The sequence below is a fragment of the Trachypithecus francoisi genome, unplaced genomic scaffold (genome assembly GCF_009764315.1).
Source record: "Trachypithecus francoisi isolate TF-2019V2 unplaced genomic scaffold, Tfra_2.0 Lachesis_group0, whole genome shotgun sequence".
In the NCBI taxonomy this organism is placed as follows: Eukaryota; Metazoa; Chordata; class Mammalia; order Primates; family Cercopithecidae; genus Trachypithecus; species Trachypithecus francoisi.
This window is the reverse complement of record NW_022681453.1, coordinates 58,048,319-58,075,326: the sequence shown is the minus strand read 5'-3', so window position 1 is coordinate 58,075,326 and position 27,008 is coordinate 58,048,319. Positions and strand designations below refer to the sequence as shown.

The window sequence follows — 27,008 nt, the reverse complement described above, 5'->3', positions numbered from 1 at the left end:
AGAACACTGTTCTGCTCTGAGAAAAACTTTGTAAAGGGTTACAAAATGTTTATAAAAATCTTACCTTATGGTCAAACTAATTAAAACAATAGATTTATAAAATATTATTAAAAGCTAGCTTTAACATTAAAAATACACAAATGGAAACATAAAATTTGGTTTTCTCTTTTAAAAAGGATTTTTATGTAATATTAAAAGATAAAGGTTTTTGTTTACCTTTTAAATAAAGTACAAACGAAATAGAGGAGGGAAGGAAAGAAGTCTCTCTGAATCTGCTGTGATTCTGGGGGCTGCTCAATTGGTGAATCGTTCATTGCTCAATTAAACCCCTTTAAATTTAATTTGGCTGAAGATTTTCTTCAATAAACAAAGGAACTGAGACACCAACAGTTTATACTTAACCAAGGTCATACAGCCAGAAACGGCTGGAATTTGAACTTGAGCAGGCTAGTTCCAGGGTCCATGCTCTTATCACTATGCTGCCTCTGAAATCAGACTAGCAGGAAAAGAGCAACTGGTAATCGGATTTCTGTAAGAGAGTGGAATATGTAAGTAAGGTCTCATTTCTGCTAGATCTGAATTCTGCTTTGGCTTATCAAAAGGCTTAGTGATCCCACTTAACATGCACGTACAATGTGCTGTGCAAGGTTGCAAAGGAGGAACTATAAAGGTTTTCAGGTGGTCCTGGCCAAAGTTAAGTTGTGGACAGAGAAGCAGATCAAGGAGCCAGGTGACTGGGGAAACAGATGAGCATTTATTAATAGTAATTACTATGCATTTAATATTGAGATTATGTACACCATTGCATTTAACCTACAGGGAGACATTTATTGAATACAGAAATTGCTGAAACTAGTTCAGCTTTGTCTTAAGAAATGACTAACATTACTCTTACTATAGACCATCATCTTTTCTCCCATTTTTTTTCCACACCCAGCCACTCACTCTACCTCAGAAGAAGGCCAAGCCTCTATGGAGGCTGTCAGTGGTGTCTTCTGTTGCTAGGATTCACTATCTTCAATCTTTCCTCTCACTGGTTCTATGGCCACTGAACTGCAAGCTCTTTGAGAACAGTGACATTGCCTATCCCGCTCGTATGTCCCTCCACTACTGCATGTATCCCCCTGAGCTGTGATTTATCCTCTTGGTCATTCTTGAAGTCAGGTACCAGTATGCCCACCAGTGGCAGGGTGAGTAAATGGTGGTGCATTCACCAGTGGTGTTCTTATCTGTCTGTGTAATCTAGGCATTTATGACAGTGTCTGGCACAATGTGTAGTTGGTCAAAATATTCATTGAATAATCAAATACTTAATAATGTTTGTTCAGACTTTAGGGAAGCAAACTAAAAGATATCCAAATGTTTCTAAGTTTTCTAGGCTCATCAATGAAAGAAAATAGACAGGAATTTGAAGTTGAAAATACTAAATTGTTCTTAGATTATGTTTCTGGACATTTCCTGTCCTGTATTTATTCAGAACATTGAAAGAAGACTATTGATTATGCCAAATGAAAAGCAAATAGTCCATTTGGGGTGGTGAGGCTGCTGGAGAACTGGTGATGTTCTGTTTGTTGATGTGGATGCTGTTTACAGAGATATGCCCTGTGTTTACAGAGACTATAAAAACAGTGAGCTATACATGAATGAGGTAGACTTTTCTGCAGATATATCTCAATAAATGTTCTTAAAGCAAATATTACAAATCCAAAAAATATTTTTCCTATAACATTTAATATTACTTTAATTGTCTTTCTCTTCAATCAGAATCAAGTTAGTAAGGATCTCAGAGGTCATAAAATCTACCTCTGCCCTGACAGACGCTTATATACATGCACAGAGTAGGTTGAATAGGAGTACCCTTGAAATGCAAGACAGAAGCTAGAAGGCATAGTTCATTAGTGATAGAAAACCATTACTTTGCAATCACCATAGTAATAAATGATTAGGGCAAGTATTTTTGGAGGGTGTTTGTAGCACTTTAATTATCAAGAGAATATAAAAATGCATTCAAATAAATGAAGAAAAATGGATAAACAAATGGACCCATTATGAAGATTTCTAAGGTTCAATTAACATCTGAGAACTTCTCAACCTCTCAGTTATCAGGGAAGTCATAAGCCATTGGATCCACAAACATTAAAGTCTCACAATCCTGTGTCAGAGAGAATGCTGACTGTCAGAAGTGCTGGGAAAAGCTCTGTAAAGAGCTTTGTAAAAAGCTCTCAAGCAGCATCCACTAATGCCAAACACCTCCATGAGCAGCAACTCCAATCCCAGCTGCGAAATGCTCAGGCTGAACTCAAACGAGAGGCAGGTGCATTCAGAGCAGAGCCAGTCGTGATGGTCATACAGTGAAGACAGCAAATGCCCACCAGTGGCAGGGTGAGTAAATGGTGGTGCATTCACCAGTGGTGTAGACCAACCAGCCACTCCAGGTCCACCGGGATCCACAGGACTTTGCAGACACAGGCCCCCTATAAATTCATTAATCACCTGGGGCCCGAGTCTTTTTGTCTGTAGAGCCATTCCCATCTTGGTACTGAGATGCTGTGGTGGAGACCAAGGATCCCTCGAACTGGTCTAGGGGTGAGAAGAGCTCTGCGAAGTCAGGGAATGACTGTGTCTGACAAGAAATTGGAGGCATAAGGGCTCTGAGGTAACAAGGAGACTAGGGCTGAGTCTGGGAGTGATCCTAAGTTTGGGATTGGGCCAGGACCTGGGATTGGGCTAGGACTAAGCCTGGGCCTGGGCCTGGGCCTAAAATTGGAGCTGGGGCTGGGGCTGGGCCTGGGAGTAAGCCTGACTTGGAATCGGGCCAGGGGCTAGGATGGAGCCTGGACCTGGGATTGGGCCTTGGCTTTTGAGTGGGCCTGGAATGGGGCTGGGATTGGGCCAGGGGCTAGACCCAGGGCAGCCAAACGCCCTCCTGGGCTCTGCACCCAAAGATACTTCAGGCCTGGTGGAGGCTGAAGATCATGAGTTCCACCACTGGGAGAATTCCCAAGGGGCCAGGCTGACTGGGGGCAGAGACCATGGCTTCAGGGAAAGGGGGAACAGTGTGAGCTCTGTGGGCTCTGGCCTCCTGCCTGGGGCTGCTGCTGCTGCCAGGGTCACTGCTGCTGGGGCTGCTGCTCCTGTTGGGGCTGCTGCTGCTGGAGCTGCTGGGGTTGCTAGGGCTGGACCTGCTGCTGGGGCTGCTGGGGCTGCTGGGGTTGCTGGGGCTGGACCTGCTGCTGGGGCTGCTGGGGTTGTTGGGGTTGCTGGGGCTGGACCTGCTGCTGGGGCTGCTGGGGTTGCTGGGGCTGGACCTGCTGCTGGGGCTGCTGGGGTTGCTGGGGCTGGACCTGCTGCTGGGGCTGCTGGGGTTGCTGGGGCTGGAGCTGCTGCTGGGGCTGCTGCTGCTGAGGATGCTGCTGGAACTGCTGGAGCTGCTGCTGGAACCACCGCTCCCTAGAGCGTTTGGCCCGGCGATTCTTGAACCACACCTGCACTTGGTACTCCCCGAGGTTGAGCATCTCCGCCAACTTTTGTCGTGTGTCATAGCCTGGGTACGGCTCCTTCTTAAAGTGATTTTCTAGCACTTCCTGCTGTTTCCAGTTGTAGACTGTGCGGTCCTGCCGCTGTCTCTTTGGAAGGCCTGGGGACGGTGGAAGGCCTCCGGGATGCCCAGGGTCTTGCATCCTGGGTCCTGCTCTGTTCCTGAACATAATTAGAACAAATATTATCAATGAATGCTGAAACTACTGACTAGAAGTTTATTGGTAAACAGGATATTGACATTGTCTCAACTTTTCTTCTGACACATTTATTCATTACAAAGGGAAAAGATGCCTTACAGTACACCACAAAGTGATCAGAGCTCACATCACCAATAGAACAGATATTATGTGCTCCCTAATGTGATACACTAGTATGGGATATGACTTCACCTACATAATATTCCTGCCAGACATACATATCCTGAACCTAATCATATGAAGAGAGAAAAACCAAAATCAAGGGACATTCTACAAACAATTCCACAATGGTTTCCTCTTAAAAAATGTCAGTATTGGCTTGGTGTGGTGGTTCATGCCTGTAATCTCAACACTTTGGGAGGCCAAGGTGTGCGAATCACTTGAGGCCAGGAGTTCAAGACTAGTCTGGGGAACATAGTGAAACTCTGTCTCATAAAAGGAAATAAAATAAATAAAATAACATGACATAAAATAACCTGACATAACATAACATAAAATAAAATAAGCGAGGTGTGGTGCCACATACTTGTAGTACCAGCTACTTGGGAGGTAGAGGCAGAAGGACTGCTTGAGCCCAGGTGGTCGAAGCTACAGTGAGCTATGATCACACCACTGCACCACTGTACTCCAGCCTGGGCAACAGGGCAAGACTCTGTCTGTAAAATAAATTAATTAATTAAAATTAAAATTAAAATAAATGGCAGTATCAAGAAAAACAAAAACAAAGGCTGAAGAATTGTTTCAGATAAAAAGAGACTAAAGAGATGATTAAATACAATATGGGATTCTGAATTAGACCCTAGATGAAAGGAAAAATATTACAAGGAACATTATTTGGACAACTGGCTAAATTTGTATACAAAATGTATATTATGTAATATTAATGTTAATTTCCTGAAATTGATTATTGTGATTATGTATGAAAATAATCCTTGTTTTGTTCTTAAAAGATCTAAAACTCTTTTTTTCTTTTTCTTGAGTCAGTTTCACTCTATCACCCAGGCTGGAGTAAAGTGGTGTGATCTCAGCTCACTGCACCTCCAACTCCTGGGTTCAAGCTATTCTCGTGCCTTAGCTTCCCAAGTAGTTGGGACTACAGGCACATGCCACCATGCCTGGCCTGGCTAATTTTTGTATTTTTAGTAGAGATGAGGTTTTGCCATGTTGGCTAGGCTGGTCTCAAACTCCTGACCTCAAGTGATCCACCTGCTTCGGCCTCCCAAAGTGCTGAGATTACAGGCGTGAGCCACCACACCCAGCCAGATCTGAAGTATTTAGGGGTAAAGCATCACTATATCTGCAAATTATTCTCAAATAGCTCAACAAAAAATTAAAAGTAAATAAATAACATCAAATAATATGTAAAAGTCTAAACCAGATGTGGCAAAACGTCAGTATTTGACAAATGTAAGTGAAGGACATACAAGTGTGTATTATTCTTGAAACTTTCCCATAGGTTAGAAACTTTTCAAAATAAAAAGACAAATGAGATATAGAAGAAGAAAATATCTTACAAGTAACAGTCTATACTTTCCGCAAATACCTCCAATCTTAAGAAACTTAGTGCATCTTTCAAGGCAACCCAAGCCAATATTACAATACACTGGACCCAAAGACAAATGCCCTGCTACTCCATCACCTGGGCCATCAAGTGGCCCTGGTTCTGCCACAAATAAAATCATCCCTCCTCCCAAATAACAGCTCCTTAGGTACTTGAGTATGATTTCACTGTGCCTAGCTATTTCTTTGTTTTGGGGGTCAAACATTTCCTGTCTCTTTGTACATTATCCTGTGACATGGTTTCTGGTATACCTATGGTCTTGCTGAGTTCAATGCACTTCCTGTAGTCTGCCAATAAGATTTAACACTATCCACAAATGATATTATATGTGGATAAGGTGATCTCATTAGAGCAGAATCACTCAATTAAGTCTCTATTTCTATTTCCCAGGCTAGGACCACATCAACTGACAAATCATATTACTTCTAAAGTCAACTAGATCTTCGTCCTTGTACAGTTTGGATTTTGAAAGTGCCTTAGAGCATGTCTTGATGATTGCACCTATTAAATGTCAACTTGTCAGGTTAACCTTACATTCCAGTCTGTCAAGAAAACCTCAGTCCTGAGTTCTCATCGTGTTGCAATTCAAATGATGGGACATGATCAAAGACAGTACCTCATCCTCCCTCACAAATCATTAAAAGGCAGGAATCACAGCTAATATGTTCTACATGTCCCCACATTCCATAAAACAGTGTCTAATAGAAGACATTATATGTTGATCTGCTTGTTTACTGATAAGGAGGGTTCATTTTAAATGTAGAAGCAAGTTGAGACACTGATCTAAAGATGCCTGACAAGTAGACATTTTTTTGTAACTACAGAATAAGTGAGAATATTTTAGTTCTCAAGGCAATTGGAAAGTAATAAAGAGCAGGATCTTGGTTTTCCTTTAGATAAAAATACTAAAAATTAAAATTAAGAAATCAAAATCCTTTACATACAAAATTATATTGCCTTTCTCTGAATTTCAAAGGAAAGAAACAAAGGATATGTATGAAATTGCAACTTTAATTCAGTATCTTTACTCACAGTATAGAAATAAAAAACCTTTTCTTTTCAACATTAGGAATACTACTGAAAAATAATTATAGCAAAGCCCTAGTCATTCAAAGAAAGATTCTATTGCATGAGAGTTTCTAAATGTAAGCATCCAAACATTTTTCTTTTAAACAACGTTAGAGAAATTTGAGTTATTGCAGACTCATGTCTTCTTAAATCCAATTTAGTCTTTGACATCCATAACAATGAAGCTGATCCATCAAGAAATTACTGCTTCCTGCTATACTACAATGAAGTCCTCGAGAAAACGGAGCCAGCCAGGGCTGTCCTACCCAACACCAAATAACTCCCATAGCTGCCCCTCTTACAGTTTCTCTGTCCTTCCCTTCCATATTCCTTATCATGCTTCATCAGCCTATCAACCATTTTCCTTCATGTCTCTAATTTTCTACTTTTAATTTTGTTGAGTATTTGGAAAACCTTTTTTTTCTTTTCTTTTCTTTTTTTTTTTTTGAGACAGGGTCTTGCTCTGTTGCCTGGGCTGGAGTACAGTAGCACGATTATGGCTCACTGCAGCCTCAAATTTCTAGGCTCAAATGATCCTCCTGCCTCAGTCTCCTGAGTAGCTGGGACTACAGACACATCACCACACCCAGCTAATTTAAAAACATTTAAAACATTTTTTTTTGTAGAGATGAGTGTTTTGCCATGTTGCCCAGGCTAGTCTCAAACACCTGGCCTCAAGCAATCCTCCCTTCTTGGCCTCCTAAAGTACTGGGGTTACAGGTGGGAGCCACCATGCCCAGCCTGAAAAATAATTTTTTATTTTTTTGAGACAGTCTCACTCTATTGCACAGGCTGGAGTGCAGTGGCGCGATCTCAGCTTACTGCAACCTCCACCTCCCAGGTTTAAGCAATTCTCCTGCCTCAGCCTCCTGAGTGACTGGGATTACAGACAGCTGCCACCATGCCCGGCTAATTTTTGTATTTTTGGTAGAGACAGGGTTTCACCATGTTGACCAGTTTGGTCTTGAACTCCTGACCTCAAGTGATCTCCCACCTCAGCCTCCCAAAGTGCTGTGATTACAGGCGTGAGCCACTGTGCCCAGCCTGAAAAATAGATTTTTAAAACTTGCCATAATCTTGTATAAATTAAGAGCTCAAAAGTTTAAAGTAAAAAACCGTCATATAGATAGCTATATCACTAATCAGTGACTCCCAAATGACATTATCATTAGTGCATTTGCTGGCTGTCCTTTATTTTGGTATCTCAGATGCCATTTTTAGTCATATTTTGAATGTTGGTTATAGTGAAAGTAAATGCTATTTATGTTAAGATCCATATTTATCTTAAAGCATGCTTTGATTTCTTCATTGTGAGCAATTTCTTTTGCTGTCTACTCCCATTAACAACAGTAGTATGAGCATTATATTCTAAGAGAGGCATTCCCAACTTCCAAAACACAGAAAAATTAATTTTAGCTATTATTAACTTAATTGCATTTAAGCCTTTTTGCAAATTATTAGTTACTACCATCTCCACAACAGGAAAAAAAACCATGTAAGAATCTTTATATCACATCGCTTGACTTGTACCCAGAATATATAAAGCACCTTTACAACTTAACAATAAAAAGATAACCCAATCAGAAACGTGCAAAGATGGCTGGGCATGATGGCTCATGCCTGTAATCCCAGCACTTCGGGCGGCCGAGGAGAGTGGATCACTTGAGGTCGGGAGTTCAAGATCAGACTGACCAACATGGTGAAACCCTGTCTCTACTAAGAGTACAAAATTAGCTGGGAATAGTGGTATATGCCTGTAATCCCAGCTACTTGGGAGGCTGAGGCATTAGAATCATTTGAACCCAGGAGGCAGAGGTTGCAGTGAGCTGAGATAGTGCCACTGCACTCCTGCCTGGGTGACAGAGTGAGACTCTGTCTCAAAAAATTAAATTAAATTAAAAAAGTAAAAAACGGGCAAAGACAACAATGAACAATCCCAAAAGGAAACAAAAACAATTATCTTTACAATTGCATCAAAAAGAATGAAATGCTTAGGAATAAACTTAACCACAAAGGCAAAAGACTTGTGCACAAAAGACTTTCTACACAAAACACTGCTGAAAGTAAAGACATAAATAAATGAGAAAACATCCCATGATCGTAAATGGAAAGACTTAATATTGTTAGGAGCAGAACACTACTTAAAGTGATTTACAGATTTGATACAATCCCTATCAAATTCCAATGACCTTTTTAATATATTTTTATTTTTTTCTTTTTTTAAAAAAATAGGTGGATGGATTCATTCATTCATTCATTCATTCATTCATTTTTTGAGATGGTGTCTCTGTTGCCCAGGCTGGAGTACAGTGGCACGATCTTGCCTCACTGCAACCTCCGGCTCCTGGGTTCAAGCGATTCTCCTGCCCCAGCCTCCCAAGTAGCTGGGATTACAGGTGTGCACCACCACGCCCAGCTAATTTTTTGCATCTTTAGTAGAGAGGTGGTTTCACCATTGGCTGGGCTGGTCTCAAACTCCTGACCTCATGATCCAACCACCTCAGCCTCCCAAAGTGCTGGGATTACAGGCGTGAGTCACCGAGCCTGGCCCCAATGACTTTTTTTTTTTTTTTTTTTTTTTAACAGAAACAGAAAATCTGAGCGGATCTTCATGGTAGATGGCAGGCAGGACTATGTTGCAGCTCTGACTTGGACAGAGCAGTGTGCAGAGGCTCGCACTGTGAATTTTAGCTCCAGAACAACTGCAAAAACAAACCAGGAATCCCGAAAGGACCCACAGACCCTCTGGAGGAAGTGGATTGCTCCTACAGGACCCAGGAGACACCCCAAACATTATGAGTGCCTAAACTGAAGAAGTGGGAAAGGGAGATCCTCCGCTCCCTAACACACACCCCCACTGGGGAAACTGAAGGTCTAGTTTGTGGGAGAAGTTTCCCACCTTACCTGGAGCTGAGTCAATTTAGAGAACTGAATGAAATACAGGGGTAGAGGAAGCAGCAGGAAAGGCTCTGGGAGCTTGCTGGGTCCCCAAGCAGGGCATTCCTGCCTGGCACCACAGAGATCCTTCAGCGGGGCGGCCAGAGGTGTGTGGAAAATGCCACAGGGAGAAGAAAATCTCCAACTGAACTTTGTAACAAGTTAAACTGGGCAAGAAGCCTCCTGGCCAGAACTCAGGGGACAGTGTGAACCCAGCAGGCAGACTCTATAGGTGGGGAGAAAAACCAAAGCCCTTTTCTTTCCCAGCCTGAGGCAAGTGCTCAAGCCCTGCTCAGCCACTGCCTGGAAACAGACTCGTTGCTGTTAGGAGGGGGCACAGTGGGAGTGAGACTGGCCCTTCAAGATTGTGTGGGAGCTGTGTGAGGCCTGTGACTGCTGGCTTTCCCCCCAATTCCCTGACAACCTGTATGACTCAGCAGGGGCTGCCATAATTCTCCTAGGTATACAACTCCAGTGACCTGAGAACCCCACTCCCATCCCCCACAGCAGCCACAGCAAGATCCACCCAAGGAGAGTCTGAGCTCAGACACGCCTAGCCCTGTCACCACCTGATGGGCCTTCCCTAACCACCCTGGTAGCTGAAGACAAAGGGCATATTCTCATGGGAGGTCTAGAGCCCCACCCACTGCCGGTTTTCTCCATACTACCACAGCTGATGCTCTCTGGAAAGCACCACCTCCTGGCAGGAGGCCAACCGGCACAAAAATAGAACATTAAACCACCAAAGTGAAGAACTCTCACAGAGTCCATTTCACCCCCTGCCACCTCCACCAGAACAGGTGCTGGTATCCATGGCTGAGAGACCCATAGACGGTTTACATCACAGGACTCTGTGCAGACAACCCCCAGTACCAGACTGGAGCCTGGTAGACTTGCTGGATGGCTAGACCCAGAAGAGCTTGGCTTTCAGGAAGCCACATCCCTAGGAAAAGGGGGAAGAGTACTACATCAAGAGAACACCCTATAGGACAGAAGAATCTGAACAACAGCCTTCAGCCCTAGACCTTCCCTCTGACAGAGCCTACCCAAATGAGAAGGAACAAGAAAACTAACTCTGGCAATATGACAAAACAAAGCTCTTTAACACCCCCCCCAAAAAAAAATCACACCTGCTCACCAGCAATGGATCCAAACCAAGAAGAAATCCTTGATTTACCTGAAAAAGAATCAGGAGGTTAATTATTAACCTAATCAGGGAGGCACCAGAGAAAGGTGAAGCCCAATGCAAGGAAATCCAAAAAAAATACGATACAAGAAGTGTGTGTGGGGGGGGATGACAAATATTCAAGGAAATAGATAGCATAAAGAAAAAATAATCAAAAGTTCAGGAAACATTGGACCAGGAAACATTGAAACAATTATAGAAATGCAAAATGCTTTAGAAAGTCTCAGCCATAGAATTGAACAAGTAGAAGAAAGAAATTCAGAGCTCAAAGACAAGGTCTTCGAATTAACCTAATCCAACACAGACAAAGAAAAAAGAATAAGAAAATACGAACAAAGCCTCCAAGAAGTTTGGGATTATGTTAAATGACCAAACCTAAGAATAATCAGTGTTCCTGAGGAAGAAGATAAATTTAAAAGTTGGGAAAAATATTTGGGGGAATAATGGAGGAAAACTTCCCCAGCCTTGCTAGAGACCTAGACATCCAAATACAAGAAGCACAAAGAACACCTGGGAAATTCACTGCAAAAAGATCATTGCCTAGGCACACTGCCATCAGGTTATCTAAAGTTAAGATGAAGGAAAAAATCTTAAGAACTGTGAGACAAAAGCACCAGGTAACCTATAAAGGAAAACCTATCATATTAACAGCAGATTTATCAGCAGAAACCCTTCTACAAGCTAGGAGGGACAGGGGCCCTATCTTCAGCTTCCTCAAACAAAACAATTATCAGCCAAGAATTTTATATCCTGCAAAACTAAGGCATCATATACGAAGGAAAGATACAGTCTTTTTCAGACAAACAAATGCTGAGCGAATTTGCCACTACCAAACCACCACTATAAGAACTACCAAAAGGAGCTCTAAATCTTGAAACAAATCCTAGAAACATATCAAAACAGAACCTCTTTAAACCATAAATAACATAGCACCTATAAAAGGAAAATACAATTTAAAAAGCAAAAACATCAAACAAAAAATTAAGGTACACAGGAAACAAATAGCACAATGAATGAAATGGTACCTCACATCTCAATACTAACATTGAATGTAAATGGACTAAATGCTCCACTTAAAAGATACAGAACTGCAGAATGGATAAGAACTCACCAATCAACTATCTGCTGCCTTCAGGAGAATCACCTAACACATAAGGATTCACATAAAGTAAAGGGATGGAAAAAGGCATTTCATGCAAACTGACACCAAAAGTGAGCCAGAATAGCTATTCTTATATCAGACAAAACAAACTTTAAAGCAACAGCAGTTAAAAGATACAAAGAGGAACATTATATAATAAGAGGCCTTGTCCAATGGGAAAATATCACAATCCTAAACATATATGCACCTAACACTAAAGCTCCCAAATTCATAAAATAATTACTAATAGACCTAAGAAATGAGATAGACAGCAACACAATAATAGTGGGGACTTCAGTACTCCACTGATAGCACTAGACAGGTCATCAACACAGAAAGTCAACAAAGAAACAATGGATTTAAACCATGTCTTAGAACACGTGGACTTAACAGATATATATAGAATATTTTATTGAACAACCACTGAATATACATTCTATGCATCAGCACATGGAATTTTCTCCAACATGGAAATTTTTCTGACACATAATGATCTTAATAGAAATGCTAGCTATTCTTTTTATTATGTGGTTCCTCATATACATGGCTTGGGAAGCTAACGCAAGTCTCTGAAAGATTTCTTCAAGGATCCCTGTCTAAATGAGAGAGGAAAAGTTACCATTGAAATAGCAGACTCTATTTAACAATGCTGGTTGTAGGTCTCTGATGAAATTTTAGTTCTCTGAATTCTCTAAAATTCATTTTACATATGTTTTATTATCATGCCACAAAACCCTAGCCTAAGTGAGTAATCAATTATTAGCTGGACCACATTCCAAAATGTTTCTTTCCAATGTCAGGCGTGTAAAATCAAGGTGGAAAATATAAGCACAATTCAAATAGATTTGGAGTCACTCTTTTTTAGTATTTTAATTAGAAAACAGGTATCCACCCTCACCCTGAGAGATGATTCCCCATAGAAATCCAGGCTTTCATGTCTTCCTTGAGTAAGCAATGATATTTTTCCAAAGTAGGGGTCCTAATTGTAACAATTACACTAGAGAATTTAGTAGAGACCTATTCATGGAGTATTTCCCTATGGTATGCAGGTATTTACTTTCAATCACTTTTAATCTACAGTGTATAGATATGGGGTACATAACACGCAAAATGGGACCAGTAACATATTCCTACAATTTTATCCTCTGAAAATCAAGTGTGTAAGGCTAATTTTCACAACTATTTAAAGCAGTGTGGTTTTATAGCTAATTAAGGAAGGGCAGAAATGCTAAGAAGCCATGAAAATTTATGTATTCTGAGCCTAGTTAGGTAATTGGTCTGAAACCTATGGAAAAGTTTCATTATCTAAAATATAAATTCCATAGAGTAGCATTAGCAAAGGTTAATCTTTTCTGAATTATTAATCAATTTAGTAAAAAAGTTCTCTCTATTCACACATTAAGAAAATTTGGATTTGCTCCCTTGATGTGCCCAGGAGAAAAAACAGAAAATATTAATCTAACGTCCCAGTAGTCCCTAAGCTTCATAGGTCCCACTAATTATTAAGCACACAGCACTAAATGATTTCTTGTCTTCTGTGTGCTTATAAATGGTGTATACCTATTTCTGTAGTTCTATTTCATGTAAGTCATAAGATATACACAGATATCTTGATACTGGAAATGCTTTAAAAAGAAAAATATTAAATATATAACATTTAAAAGATGTTGCAAAAATATAAAACAAAATAATCACGAAATTCCCTTCTATCGTATAATTTCTGGGAAACACAAGCTTTACTTCAATCCAGTTTATTTCAGTTTTAAAAATAAAATACATACCATTGTAAAACCGGCTAAGTATTAGTTTTAATCATTTGTAAACTGAGGACGCAGAACTCAGTGTGTGTCTTGCCAATATAAATGTGTACAGTCCTGCCAATATAAATGTGTACAGAAAAGGCAGAATTCTTCAGGTGCCTTGAATTGCAATAACATTTAAGAAATCATGTTTTATGTGGATCACTGCTTTAAAACTGATGGGAAATTATATTTCTATATAAGATAATTTCCCCAGTTAGAGTTGGAAAACTTTTTCTAGAGTATTGGAAAGTGACACTTGGGATACATTCATGATCATCCACTTATGGAGTGGTGCCCATGGAATACCAGGACAACAGAAAACTAAGCTCTGATCATCCAGCTCTCTCCACATCGTGTGGATCACACACAACTGAATCTGTGAAGCACACATCCCATCTCAATATGCTTTATACTTGTATGTATTATAAGAAAAGGTACATAGCTACTTCTGTGCTAATAGATCATTTTTATTAGAAAACATCCTGAAGCAGACCCATCTCACATGCAGAGACATACATAGGCTCAAAATAAAGGGATGGAGGAAGAGCTACCAAGCAAATGGAGAACAAAAAAAAAAGTAGGGGTTGCAATCCTAGTCTCTGATAAAACAGACTTTAAACCATTAAAGGTCAAAAGAGACAAAGAAGTCCATTACATAATGGTAAAGGGATCAATTCAACAGGAAGAGCTAACTATCCTAAATATATATGCACCCAATACAGGAGCACCCAGATTCATAAAGCAATCCTTAGAGACTTACAAAGAGACTTAGACTCCCATACAATAATAATGGGAGACTTTAACACCCCACTGTCAACATTAGACAGATCAACGAGACAGAAAGTTAACAAGGATATACAGGAATAAAACTCAACTCTGCACCAAGCGCACCTCACAGACATCTACAGAACTCTCCACCCCAGATCAACAGAATACACATTCTTCTCAGCGCCACATCGCACTTATTCCAAAATTGACCACATAGTTGGAAGTAAAGCACTCCTCAGCAAATGTAAAAGAACAGAAATTATAACCAACTGTCTCTCAGACCACAGTGCAATCAAACTAGAACTCAGGACTAAAAAACTCAATCAAAATCACTCAACTACATGGAAACTGAATAACCTGCTCCTGAATGACTACTGGGTACATAACGAAATGAAGGCAGAAATAAAGATGTTCTTTGAAACCAATGAGAACAAAGATACAACATACCAGAATCTCTGGGACACATTTAAAGCAGTGTGTAAAGGGAAATTTATAGCACTAAATGCCCACAAGAGAAAGCTGGAAAGATCTAAAATTGACACCTTAATATCACAATTAAAAGAACTAGAGAAGCAAGAGCAAGCACATTCAAAAGCTAGCAGAAGGCAAGAAATAACTAAGATCAGAGCAGAACTGAAGGAGATAGAGACACAAAAAACCCTCCAAAAAATCAGTGAATCCAGGACCTGGTTTTTTGAAAAGATCAACAAAATTGATAGAGCGCTAGCAAGATTAATAAAGAAGAAAAGAGAGAAGAATCAAATAGACGCAATGAAAAATGATAAAGGGAATATATCACCACTGACCCCACAGAAATACAAACTACCATCAGAGAATACTATAAACACCTCCACGCAAATAAACTAGAAAACCTAGAAGAAATGGATAATTTCCTGGACATTTACACTCTCCCAAGACTAAACCAGGAAGAAGTTGAATTCCTGAATAGACCAACAGCAGGCTCTGAAATTGAGGCAATAATTAATAGCCTATCAACCAAAAGAAGTCCAGGACCAGACGGATTCACAGCCGAATTCTACCAGAGGTACAAGGAGGAGCTGGTACCATTCCTTCTGAAACTATTCCAATCGATAGAAAAAGAGGGAATCCTCCCTAACTCATTTTATGAGGCCAACATCATCCTGATACCAAAGCCTGGCAGAGACACAACAAAAAAAGAAAATTTTAGACCAATATCCCTGATGAACATCGATGCAAAAATCCTCAATAAAATACTGGCAAACTGAATCCAGCAGCACATCAAAAAGCTTATCCACCATGATCAAGTGGGCTTCATCCCTGGGATGCATGGCTGGTTCAACATATGCAAATCAATAATCGTAATCCAGCATATAAACAGAACCACAGACAAAAACCACATGATTATCTCAATAGATGCAGAAAAGGCCTTTGAGAAAATTCAACAGCCCTTCATGCTAAAAACTCTCAATAAATTCTGTATTGATGGAACGTATCTCAAAATAATAAGAGCTATTTATGACAAACCCACAGTCAATATCATACTGAATGGGCAAAAACTGGAAGCATTCCCTTTGAAAACCGGCACAAGACAGGGATGCCCTCTCTCACCACTCCTATTCAACATAGTGTTGGAAGTTCTGGCTAGGGCAATCAGGCAAGAGAGAGAAATAAAGGGTATTCAGTCAGGAAAAGAAGAAGTCAAATTGTCCCTGTTTGCAGATGACATGATTGTATATTTAGAAAATCCCATCATCTCAGCCCAAAATCTCCTTAAGCTGATAAACAACTTCAGCAAAGTCTCAGGATACAAAATTAATGTGCAAAAATCACAAGCATTCTTATACACCAGTAACAGACAAACAGAGAGCCAAATCATGAATGAACTTCCATTCACAATAGCTTCAAAGAGAATAAAATACCTAGGAATCCAGTTTACAAGGTATGTAAAGGAACTCTTCAAGGAGAACTACAAACCACTGCTCAGTGAAATAAAAGAGGACACAAACAAATGGAAGAACATATCATGCTCATGGATAGGAAGAATCGATATTGTGAAAATGGCCATACTGCCCAAGGTAATTTACAGATTCAATGCCATCCCCATTAAGCTACCAATGACTTTCTTCACAGAATTGGAAAAAAACGGCTTTAAAGTTCATATGGAACCAAAAAAGAGCCCGCATTGCCAAGACAATCCTAAGTCAAAAGAACAAAGCTGGAGGTATCACACTACCTGACTTCAAACTATACAAGGCTACAGTAACCAAAACAGCAAGCTACTGGTACCAAAACAGAGATCTAGACCAATGGAACAGAACAGAGCCCTCAGAAATAATACCACACATCTATAGCCATCTGATCTTTGACAAACCTGACAAAAAAAAAGAAATGGGGAAAGGATTCCATGTTTAATAAATGGTGCTGGGAAAACTGGCTAGCCATAAGTAGAAAGCTGAAACTGGATCCTTTCCTTACTCTTTATATGAAAATTAATTCAAGATGGATTAGAGACTTAAATGTTAGACCTAACACCATAAAAACCCTAGAAGAAAACCTAGGTAATACCATTCAGGACATAGGCATGGGCAAGGACTTCATGTCTAAAACACCAAAAGCAATGGCAACAAAAGCCAAAATTGACAAATGGGATCTAATTAAACTAAAGAGCTTCTGCACAGCAAAAGAAACTACCATCAGAGTGAACAGGCAACCTACAGAATGGGAGAAAATGTTTGCAATCTACTCATCTGACAAAGGGCTAATATCCAGAACCTACAAAGAACTCAAACAAATTTGCAAGAAAAAAACAAACAACCCCATCAAAAAGTGGGCAAAGGATATGAACAGACATTTCTCAAAAGAAGACATTCATAGAGCCAACAGACACATGAAAAAATGCTCATCATCACTGGCCATCAGAGAAATGCAAATCAAAACCACAGTGAGATACCATCTCACACCAGTTAGAATGGCAATCATTAAAAAGTCAGGAAACAACAGGTGCTGGAGAGGATGTGGAGAAATAGGAACACAATTACACTGTTGGTGGGACTGTGAACTAGTTCAACCAGAAAACAGTGTGGTGATTCCTCAAGGATCTAGAACTAGAAATACCATATGACCCAGCCATCCCATTACTGGGTATATACTCAAAGGATTATAAATCATGCTGCTATAAAGACACATGCACACGTTTGTTTATTGTGGCAGTATTCACAACAGCAAAGACTTGGAATCAACCCAAATGTCCATCAGTGACAGACTGGATTAAGAAAATGTGGCACATTTACACCATGGAATACTATGCAGCCATAAAAAAGGATGAGTTCATGTCCTTTGTCGGGACATGGATGCAGCTGGAAACCATCATTCTCAGCAAACTATCACAAGAACAGAAAACCAAACACTGCATGTTCTCACTCATAGGTGGGAATTGAACAATGAGATCACTTGGACATGGGAAGGGGATCATCACACACCGGGGCCTATTGTGGGGAGCGGGGGTGGGGGATGGCACTGGGAGTTATACCTGATGTAATTGATGAGTTGATGGGTGCTGACAAGTTGATGGGTGCAGCATACCAACATGGCACATGTATACATATGTAACAAACCTGCATGTTGTGTACATGTACCCTAGAACTTAAAGTATATATATAAAAAAATTCCTGAAGCATGTGAACATTGCATAAAAACGAGCTAAAAGAAATCCTCCCAGTGTGAATCCTCCCACTGTGCCACACCATGCTCACCACCTGACTTGCACAGCATGGTTTAGGAGATAAGGGGACAGAAAAGAAACCCTTTCCATCAGCAAGATGAGCTAGGAGACTTTCTTCAAATATGGTTCTTAGGACTGTCAGATGCTGAGACCTGGCTTGCCCAATGAGCCAAGCCCCCAAAATTGCATTTTACACATGGGAAAAGGCAAGCTATTCTCAGAGAGACTTGAGATTCAGAAGATAATGGCATAAATCACAGGAAAAAGAACATGGAAGAAAATTCTGAGATAGGTCACATTTGGAGAGGACACATTGCAGAAGACAAGAGAAAAGCTAAGTGCATAGGTTAAGAAAACACAGAGCAAGAAATGTCAAAGAACAATCTGAACATTTCTTTGAAAAGTCACCATAAAAATCTCTCAAAGCAGACAGTGAAGCCTGAATTTCCTTCCGGAGAAAGGTAACATAGGTAAGATTCCCTTTACTACCTTGATTAAGGAAGCAATCACTTTAAACATTTTGCAACCTGTAGTTACCAAATCATGGGCAGTCTGTGATACATGGAATAATCAAATGGGCCACAAACTAGTGAAGAATGCTCAGGTCGCTGCACCTGAGCCAGTGGTCAGGAGAGCAGTGTAAAAGGAAGCAACCTCACAAGTTTGGCACTTATGCCCTTGGGGGTGGACAGGTTACAGGGCGAAGGAAGGGAGTGGGAGCATGTCTATCGTCACATCTGCAGCACCAGTGTAATTGTGCATATCTCTCAGGGTAGAGATGATGTGCAAATACTATGATTTACATCCAGCACCTAGTGAGGTACCTGAGATACGTGAAAGAGCATAGTTTGGCTTTGCATTATCATAATTGTCAACTTCATCATCATTGTCATGACTATCATCAATTTTCTCCTCAATAAATTTGAGAGATTACACCTTTGGTAGCCACAAAAGGGGTTATCACCACCATCATCACTTTGTTTTCTTTATTTTTTAAAGCAACTGCAACCTCATAGTCACTGTCTCTAATTTGAAATATTCTAGCCACTAGGGTACATGCTTATGTGCTGACACCATTAATTTAAATTTGAGAAGTCAGGCCCAGCATGTTGGCTCATGCCTATAGCCCCAGCTCTCTGGGATTGCTTGAGCCCAGAAGTTCCAGATCAGCCTGAACAACATGGCAAAACCCCATGTCTACCAACAAAACAAAAAGCTAGCCAGGTGTGGTGGAGCATGACTGTGGTACCAGCTACTCAGGAGGCTGAGGTGGGAGGATCACTTGAGCCCAGGAGGTTGAGGCTGCAGTAAACTGTGATGGTACCATTGCACTCCAGCCTGGGCAACAAATGAGACCCTGTCTGAAATTAATTAATTAATTAATTTGTGAAATTAAAACTGGGTAAGATGTGTCTTCATGAGAAATTGTTAAGATATTTTGTGGGAATGTAAGGTTATACTCTCTTGATAAGCCAGTGCTTTGAATAAAGAATCTCATTTCCTTCTAAATGATTTAAAATTATTTTATTTCTATGTATATAATTTTTAAAAATTACTCAAACTATAGAAGACTTCTTAGATAATATTTTGAATTGATTGATAAAGATGAGAGAAGTAAAAGCAAGTATGTTTAGTAAAATTCTGCAGTTAAAACCTATCCCTTCCTTGACAAATAGGAATATGACATTAGTAATGTCTGGATCTAAAATAACTAGATAACATAAGAATATGAACTTTGAGAACTAATAAAGCAAGTAAATAAAAGTCATTTAGTCTGAGAAGTGAATGGAAACCAAAAATTGAGTATCTCTCAAGGAAAGCATCCACTAATTTTATGAGTCACTAAAGGATTAAACATATCAAATAGAAAAAGATCCCCTTGCACTGCCAAGAAAACAATCCTCTGAGCCGTGGGTGATGGTTAGAGCTGGTTAGCTAAGCTGATCACCAAAACCTCACTATTAGAACTGACAGGTCTCAATCCACAGCCTGCCTAGGGCCCAGCTCACCCACTAATTCTACACCTGCAGAATAAAGAGGCATTTACGCAGTTGGATGAGTAGGGGATTCAGTTCACCTGTGAAGAACCTGCACCGTTTTACAGAAAGATATCCTTTGCTCATCGCTCTGTAGGCCTGCAACTGTAGTGTCTATAGAAAGGTGGCAAAATTCAACTGCGGAGCATGGAATCATAGAGTCACCAGTGGAACATTTTACCTGCCTCTTAATTTTACTCTATTCTCTCCTGGATAATAGCAATCTGGGGAGAGCTGTGCTCAAAATTTTCTCCAACTTCCCTTGTCACATCTGTGTGAAGAATCAGAAGGGTCACAATCATGTAGACAAGACCAAGTTCTTTCCTTCTGATACCAAGATCAAATTAGTCCAAGCCCACTGCATGCTTTGTAATGTCTCTACTCTGGGGCGAGAAGTTTCCTAGTGCCTCCCCTGAGCTCACAGTGGCTCTGCGTATCCTCTCCCTGCAATGTGTGACAGGCACCTGCATCCTTAGGTCTGTGCTCCACTTGGAGCATGTGCTTTCCAGGTAGTATTGGTCATGCATGTTGTGATTTCCATTCTCCCATTTTCACGTTTCCAGCTCTCTCTCAGTTTAAACAAGATATTAAAATATTTCTTATGGCCATTAGTTAAGAGAGCAAATCCAGTTGGAGATGATTTCTTTCCATTTTCTAAGAATTCCTACAGTGTTCCTAAATGTGATATAAATGTGCAGACCTGCAGGTCAATGGCCTAGACCCTGCAGAAGATGGAGCACACATCTCAAGGAGCTGAAAACCTTTTGGATTCTATGACTGAGGTACTGAGAAATCTAATCCTTGAGCCCTCCAGGGCAACAAAAGAGAATTACATCACCATGGATCACTGCAGTGTAACCAAAGGGTTCCCTGGTAGTACAGGGACCCCCAGGCTTCAAATGTGATCATTCCATGAAAGCAAAAATGTTAGACAATTTGATCTTGAATAACTTTCAATCTTCTACATTTTACTAAATTCATTTTTTTTTTTTTTTTTTTTTTGAGACAGAGTCCACTCTGTTGCGCAGACTGGAGTGCAGTGGCATGATCTTGGCTTCTCCAAACTCTGCCTTCCAAGGCTCAAGTGATCCTCTTGCCTCAGCCTCCTGAGTAGCTGAGACCACAGGAACACAACACTATGCCAACCTAATTTTTTGAGTTTCTGTAGAGACGGAGTCTCACTATATTACCCAGGCTGTTCTCAAACTCCTGAGCTCAAGCCATCCTCCTGGCTCAGCCTCCCAAAGTGCTGGGATTACAGCATGAGCCACTGCACACAGCCCAATTTTACCAAATTCATTAGGAAGGGAATCAGAAAAGAGATGAAAATTTCTGTCTATTCAAACAAGTTTAAATAGAAGTGAAATGCCCAGAAAAATACATTATTAAGGAGTTAGTTGGCTAAATACAGATCATGGAGACTCTTGGCTCAATAAAAAGTGCCATCTGCCATCACTTGTCTATTAGTGTGAGCTGACCCAGGCCAAGGCACGTGGGATCCACTGCCCAGGTCTGCTCTCACTGCCCCTGATCAGGAATAGAAAGCACTTGATCTGTGGCTGCCAATCAGATAGGCTGAGCAGCAGGTGGAAGGACTTGTGGGGTCATAACCACACATGCCCAGCAGCAAAGTTTTGTCTTCCCACAGGGGTAGAGAGGCCCTATCTAGCAGACACAGCAGCCAGCTAGGTTCAGCTTTTCATCAACCAGTGATTTGGTACCACGTAATTAAATGCCATCAAAATGGATGTCAGCAAAATGTAGGATTAGGAATTTCCAAGCTATTATTCCCCAGGGAAGCAATGAAAAAATTAAGCAGAAACTATCTGAAACAACGCCATCTGAGCTCTAGAAAACAGTCTACACCTGATTACAGCAATCAGGTGAATACCCAATAAAAAACAAAACCATTTTCAAAATTGTAAGAAAGTTTTGTGGCATTTTTTCTCACCTTACCCCATCCCTTTACTAGCATGGCAGCAGTCTTGGTCTTGAAGTGGCAACAATCAGATAATTATTTTCCTTGAACCAGAAGAAGCAGAGTAGATCTTATTTGCAAACCACTGTGTATATCTACTGTAAGCTGTCTGTTAGATACTTGAAACATTTATGCAAGGTGTTCCTATCTGGTTTGCCCAACTTGGAACTTAGGCAGGAAATACAGTGAATCCTCATTAAAAGTGGCTAGTTAACTACAGTCTTATAGAAGCCTGAGGCAAAAGGTTACCAAAACAGCATGGTACTGGTACAAAAACAGACACATAGACCAATGAAAGAGAATGGAGAGGCCAGATATAAGGCCACACACCTATAACCATCTGATCTTTAACAAAGCTGACAAAAACAAGCAATGGGGGAAAGAACCCCCAATTCAACAAATGGTGCTAGGATAACTGGTTAGCAATATGCAGAAGATTGAAACTGGACTCCCTTTTTACACCATATACAAAAAACAACTCAAGATGGATTAAAGACTTAAATGTAAAACCCAAAACTATAAAAACTCTGGAAGACAAGCTATGCAATACCATTCTAAACATAGGATGAGCAAAGATTTCATAACAAAGATGCCAAAAACAATTGCAACAAAAAGCAAAAATTGACAAATGGAATCTAATTAAACTCAAGAACTTCTGGCACAACAAAAGAAACAATCAAAAGTGTAAATAGATAACTGCAGAATGGAAGAAAATATCTGCAGACTATGCATCTGACAAAGGTCTAATACCAACATATATAAGGAACTGAAATTTATAAGGAAAAAGCAACCCCATAAAGAAGTGGGCAAAGGACATGAGCAGACACTTTTCAAAAGAAGACGTACATGTGGCCAACAAGCATAAAGCTTGTCAGTGATACTGAAAAGCTCAATACCACTAATCAGAGAAATGCAAATTAAAACCACAATCTCATAACAGTCAGAATAGCTATTACTAAAAGTTCAAAAATAGCAGATGCTGGTAAGGTTGCAGAGAAAAGGGTACACTTATACACTGTTAGTGGGAGTGTAAATTAGTCCAACCATTGCTTAAAGCAGTGTGGCAATTCCTCAAAGAGCTAAAAGCAACACGATCATTTGACCCAGCAATCTCATTACCGTGTACACATCCAAAAGAATATAAATCATTCTACCATAAAGACACATGCACATGGATGTTCATTGCAGCACTATCCACAATAGCAAATACATGGAATCAACCTAAATGCTCATCAATGACAGACAAAGAAAATGTGGTACATATACACCATGGAATATTATGCAGTGATAAAAAAGAATGAGATCATATCTTTTGTGGGAGCATGGATGGAGCTGGAGGTCATTATCCTGAGCAAACTCAGAGTCAGAAAACCAAACACTGCATGTTCTCACTTACAAGTGGGAACTAAACAAGGAGAATTCATATACACAAAGAAAGGAACAACAGACATTTGGGCCTATTTGTGGGTGGAGGGTGGCAGGAGGGAGAAAAGCAGAAAAAAAATAACTGTTGGCTACTAGGCTTAGTACCTAAGCGACAAAATAATATGTATAACAAACCCCTGTGATACGAGTTTACTATATAACAAATCTGCACATTAACCACTGAACCTGAAGAAATCTAAATAAAAGATGTTATTGAAGAATTAAAAATAATAGCAAAAAGGATAATGCAAGAATTAACCCAGAAAACCAAAGATTATAGATGTACAGAATACACTAGCCTGCAAACACAGCCACACAACCCAAAAGACAGCAATTCAAGACAAACAGATAAACCTAGAAAGTCTGATAGAGAAGTTCTAATGTGGATAGAGACGGGTTTGAAACAAACACACAGAGGCCAAAATCAGCAAAGTGACCTTGAAAGTTTCCTAGAATTGAATGACATACTCTGTAAAGGATGTTAAACAGCCAAGGTGCTATAGAGTTTTTTGTTTGTTTTTAATGAGGAATTGAAGACCACATTGTAAAAAGCAGAAATAATCCCAGGTAGTTTTGAAGATTAAAGAGTCATTAAAAATTATTATAATGAGATTTAACAAGATATAATTCACAAAGCAGAAAATTCATTCTTTTAAAGTATAATGTTAAGTGGTTTTTAGTATAGTCACAGAACTGTACACTTGAAAGTTGGAAGAAACCTTAGAAATTAGCTGTTTCCCGAAGTATGCTCTATGGAACCCTTCCAGCCCCACAGGCTACTGTATAAACAGAAATTTTCCTGTGGTTAAACACAGCACAACTGTATACTCTATATTCCCCTTGAAGAACCATAGGGAAAAACTAAAGTCTCTAAAAAGTTACAGGATATCCCAGTTAACCTGACACAGAACCTCTTTTCATGGAACATGTACTAAAAGCCCATGAAATCAGGGCTGCAGAGAAGCTGCTTCAGAAAACCCTGGTGGATTTCAATCCCCTGGCATTCCAGGTTAATAAAAAGAGCACCAGAGAAGTCCCACTGGCTTGACTGATTGTCTCACAGCTCTTTCAAACTGTCTGATATGAAAGCAACCACTGGGAAGTATATTTTTACTGTTTATGGCAGGGCCAAAACCAGAAAACAGATTTCCAGATGTTTTTAGTCCAATGTTCTAAAACATGACACAGCAAAAACTGAAGCTCTGACACACTGTGTCAACAAATTCCCATGGCTACGTCCTCTACAAGAAACCACAGAGAAATGAGGACTAAAGAAAGATATGCACAGATTTAAGGAGCCAGTGTGCCTGAACATCGTAAAGAAAAATCTAATAGGAATCCTACAAGATAAAATAACAAAATTTCATAGAAAAGTTTTTGACAAGGCGTAAGTAAAAAGTTAGAAATGCTATTTTCTGAAATTAGCCTCTATATCATCCCTCAAAGGGAGTTCACCATATACCTATTAGCACTAGAAAAGTGAGAAAGAAAAAATATTGGAACACGCACTGCATAGATATGTGAAATTAATATTTACCAGAAAAACAGGCAAAACAAGTAAAACTAAGATATTTTAACCTGATACTAAGAAAAAGCGTTTGTCAAAATACGTAAGCAGAGACAGATACAAACAAGAATAAATACAACCTTGAAAGGCAATGGAAAAAAATACACATGCATCATGCACTCAATTATGGATGAGTGAAGAAGCTAAACTCCTCTATGAGAAAGAAACTCACTGGTTGGATTGAGAAACAAAATAGAACAACCTTCTTCCCGGGTCACCCTATTCCACCTGTAAGCCCTACAGAGATCAGATCTTTTCAGTATATGTGGCTTTTCTCCATTCTGAGTTTGTATGCAGCTCATCCCTCGTGCCCTGAACATTTAAGAGCTGAATACTGTAAGAAAATTACGTCTAACTGAAAACTCCTACTGACTCTTCAAGAAGCAGCCCAAACAGCCCTACTTCTGGGTCATCTTTCCCAGCTGTAGGAGGTCGCACCATGGTTAAGTTTCGTGGTTCTCTGCATTCTGGGAGTCCTCTTTTTATGATTCTCAAGGGGCAGTGACCTCTGTATCTGCTACGTGTCTGCTGCCCATGCATCTGGACTGTCCCCAATGCAGAGTGAGCTCTGTTGCTTCACTTTTAGATCCACAGCCCTAAGAGCAGTCACAACAGTGCCATTGTCATTACAGCCAACAACTGGGCACTCACTCTGAGCTTTGTACAGTACGCACCTCCTGGATTACCTCCCTGAATCCTAACAGCCAAACTCTACCAGGGTACCACTGGGGTCCCCATCTCACTGAGGATGGAAGCAAGGTTTAAAGAAGTGCAGGGTCTTGTCAAAGGTCACTCGACCAGAGTGGAGGGGCTGGGACTCATCCCAGGAGTGGCCTCCAGAGGTGAGCCTTGACCCACCGGCTTCTGTCAGGCAGAGGACAAGGCCTCAGACAGAGTAGGCCTCACACACAGTTTATTAAATGACATAAGATTAATCATAATCAGATCATCAAGACACATCATAATGAATGTTAACAAAACCTTTAGGCTCCCAAACTCTCAAGTGAAACAAATAAAGAAATCCAAGCCAAATTTCAAGGAATACAATCAAACCCCTAATTCTAGAACACTAATATCAAACTATTCGATATCATAACAAAAGTGTTACGATAAAGCATTAAGACAAACTATAAGGAAAACTAAAAATAAAATGGAAATTAAAAAACAAGTTGATTTTTAAAAATCAAATCTCTCTAACAAAATAGATAACGCAAAAGTTTAATCGTAAAATTAAGAAAACACAATATAATAATACACTTTTACATATCTGAAACCAGTATTCAGTTATATGTTTAGAAAGTATTAAGTAGAAGTAAAAATGGCAGATAGGAGGCAGGACTGAATTGCAGCTTCCACTCGGACACAGCAGCATGTGGAAACTCGCATCATGAACTTTTGCTCCAGCACTTCTGCAGGAACATACTAGGAAAGCCGAGAGAATCCACAGACCCTCTGAAGGAAGTAGATTGCTCCTGCAGGGCCCAGGAGACAGCCAAATACTGTGAGTGCCCAAATTGTGAAAGTAGGAAAGGGGGATCATCCACCCCAAACACACACCTTACCTGGGGAACCCGAAGATACAGATCACAGGAGAAAGATTTGACCTTACCTGCAACTCATTCAATTTAGAGAGCCAAGCAAAATACAGGAAGCAGTGGGAAAAGCCCTGTGGGTTCTCTGCGTCCCTAGGAAAGCCACTTCTGACTTATCTCATAGGGGTCCTTGAGGAGGGCTGCCAGAGGAACTGGGAAAAGGCCACAGGGAGAAGGAGACCTCCAGCTGAACTCTGTAACAATTCCAACTGAACGTCCTGGCCAGAACACAGGGGAGGGTGTGAAACCCATGTGCAGACTCGACAGGCAGGGAGGCATGAAAGCCCTGCTTGCTTTCTCAGCTGGGAGGCTGGTAGCCTGGGGCAAGGTCTCAGTCCTGTTCACACATAGCATAGAAACAAACTCACTGCTATTGGAAAGGGCACAGTGGGACTGAGACTAGCCTTTTGGGTTGTGCGGGAACTGGGTGAGGCCTTAACTGCTGGCTTTCCCCAACTTCCCTGACAACCTGCATGACACAGTAGAGGCAACCATATTCCTCCTGGG

General features: G+C 40.4%; 2 protein-coding genes across 2 annotated transcripts in view; both read right to left on the bottom strand.

The window, feature by feature from the left end:
* Positions 1 to 1,954: 1,954 nt before the first annotated feature.
* On the bottom strand, positions 1,955 to 27,008 carry LOC117083294 (putative protein TPRXL). The gene is made up of 2 exons (XM_033210785.1): positions 26,519 to 27,008; positions 1,955 to 3,699 (listed from the first exon to the last, which is right to left on the bottom strand). Exon 2 carries the CDS (start codon positions 3,539 to 3,541, stop codon positions 2,951 to 2,953), a length of 591 nt encoding a protein of 196 aa, XP_033066676.1. The 5' UTR covers positions 3,542 to 3,699; positions 26,519 to 27,008; the 3' UTR covers positions 1,955 to 2,950.
* Positions 25,427 to 27,008, bottom strand: part of LOC117078145 (FYVE, RhoGEF and PH domain-containing protein 5-like) — a 67,081-nt gene continuing 65,499 nt past the window's right edge. Inside the window, 1 exon segment of the mRNA XM_033201637.1 lies at positions 25,427 to 25,505. Within this exon segment, the coding sequence (XP_033057528.1) occupies positions 25,427 to 25,505 (79 nt within the window).

Bases quoted from the DNA above. Each gene is read 5' to 3' on its own strand.
- LOC117083294 (XM_033210785.1), bottom strand. From the start codon at position 3,541: ATGACACACGACAAAAGTTGGCGGAGATGCTCAACCTCGGGGAGTACC.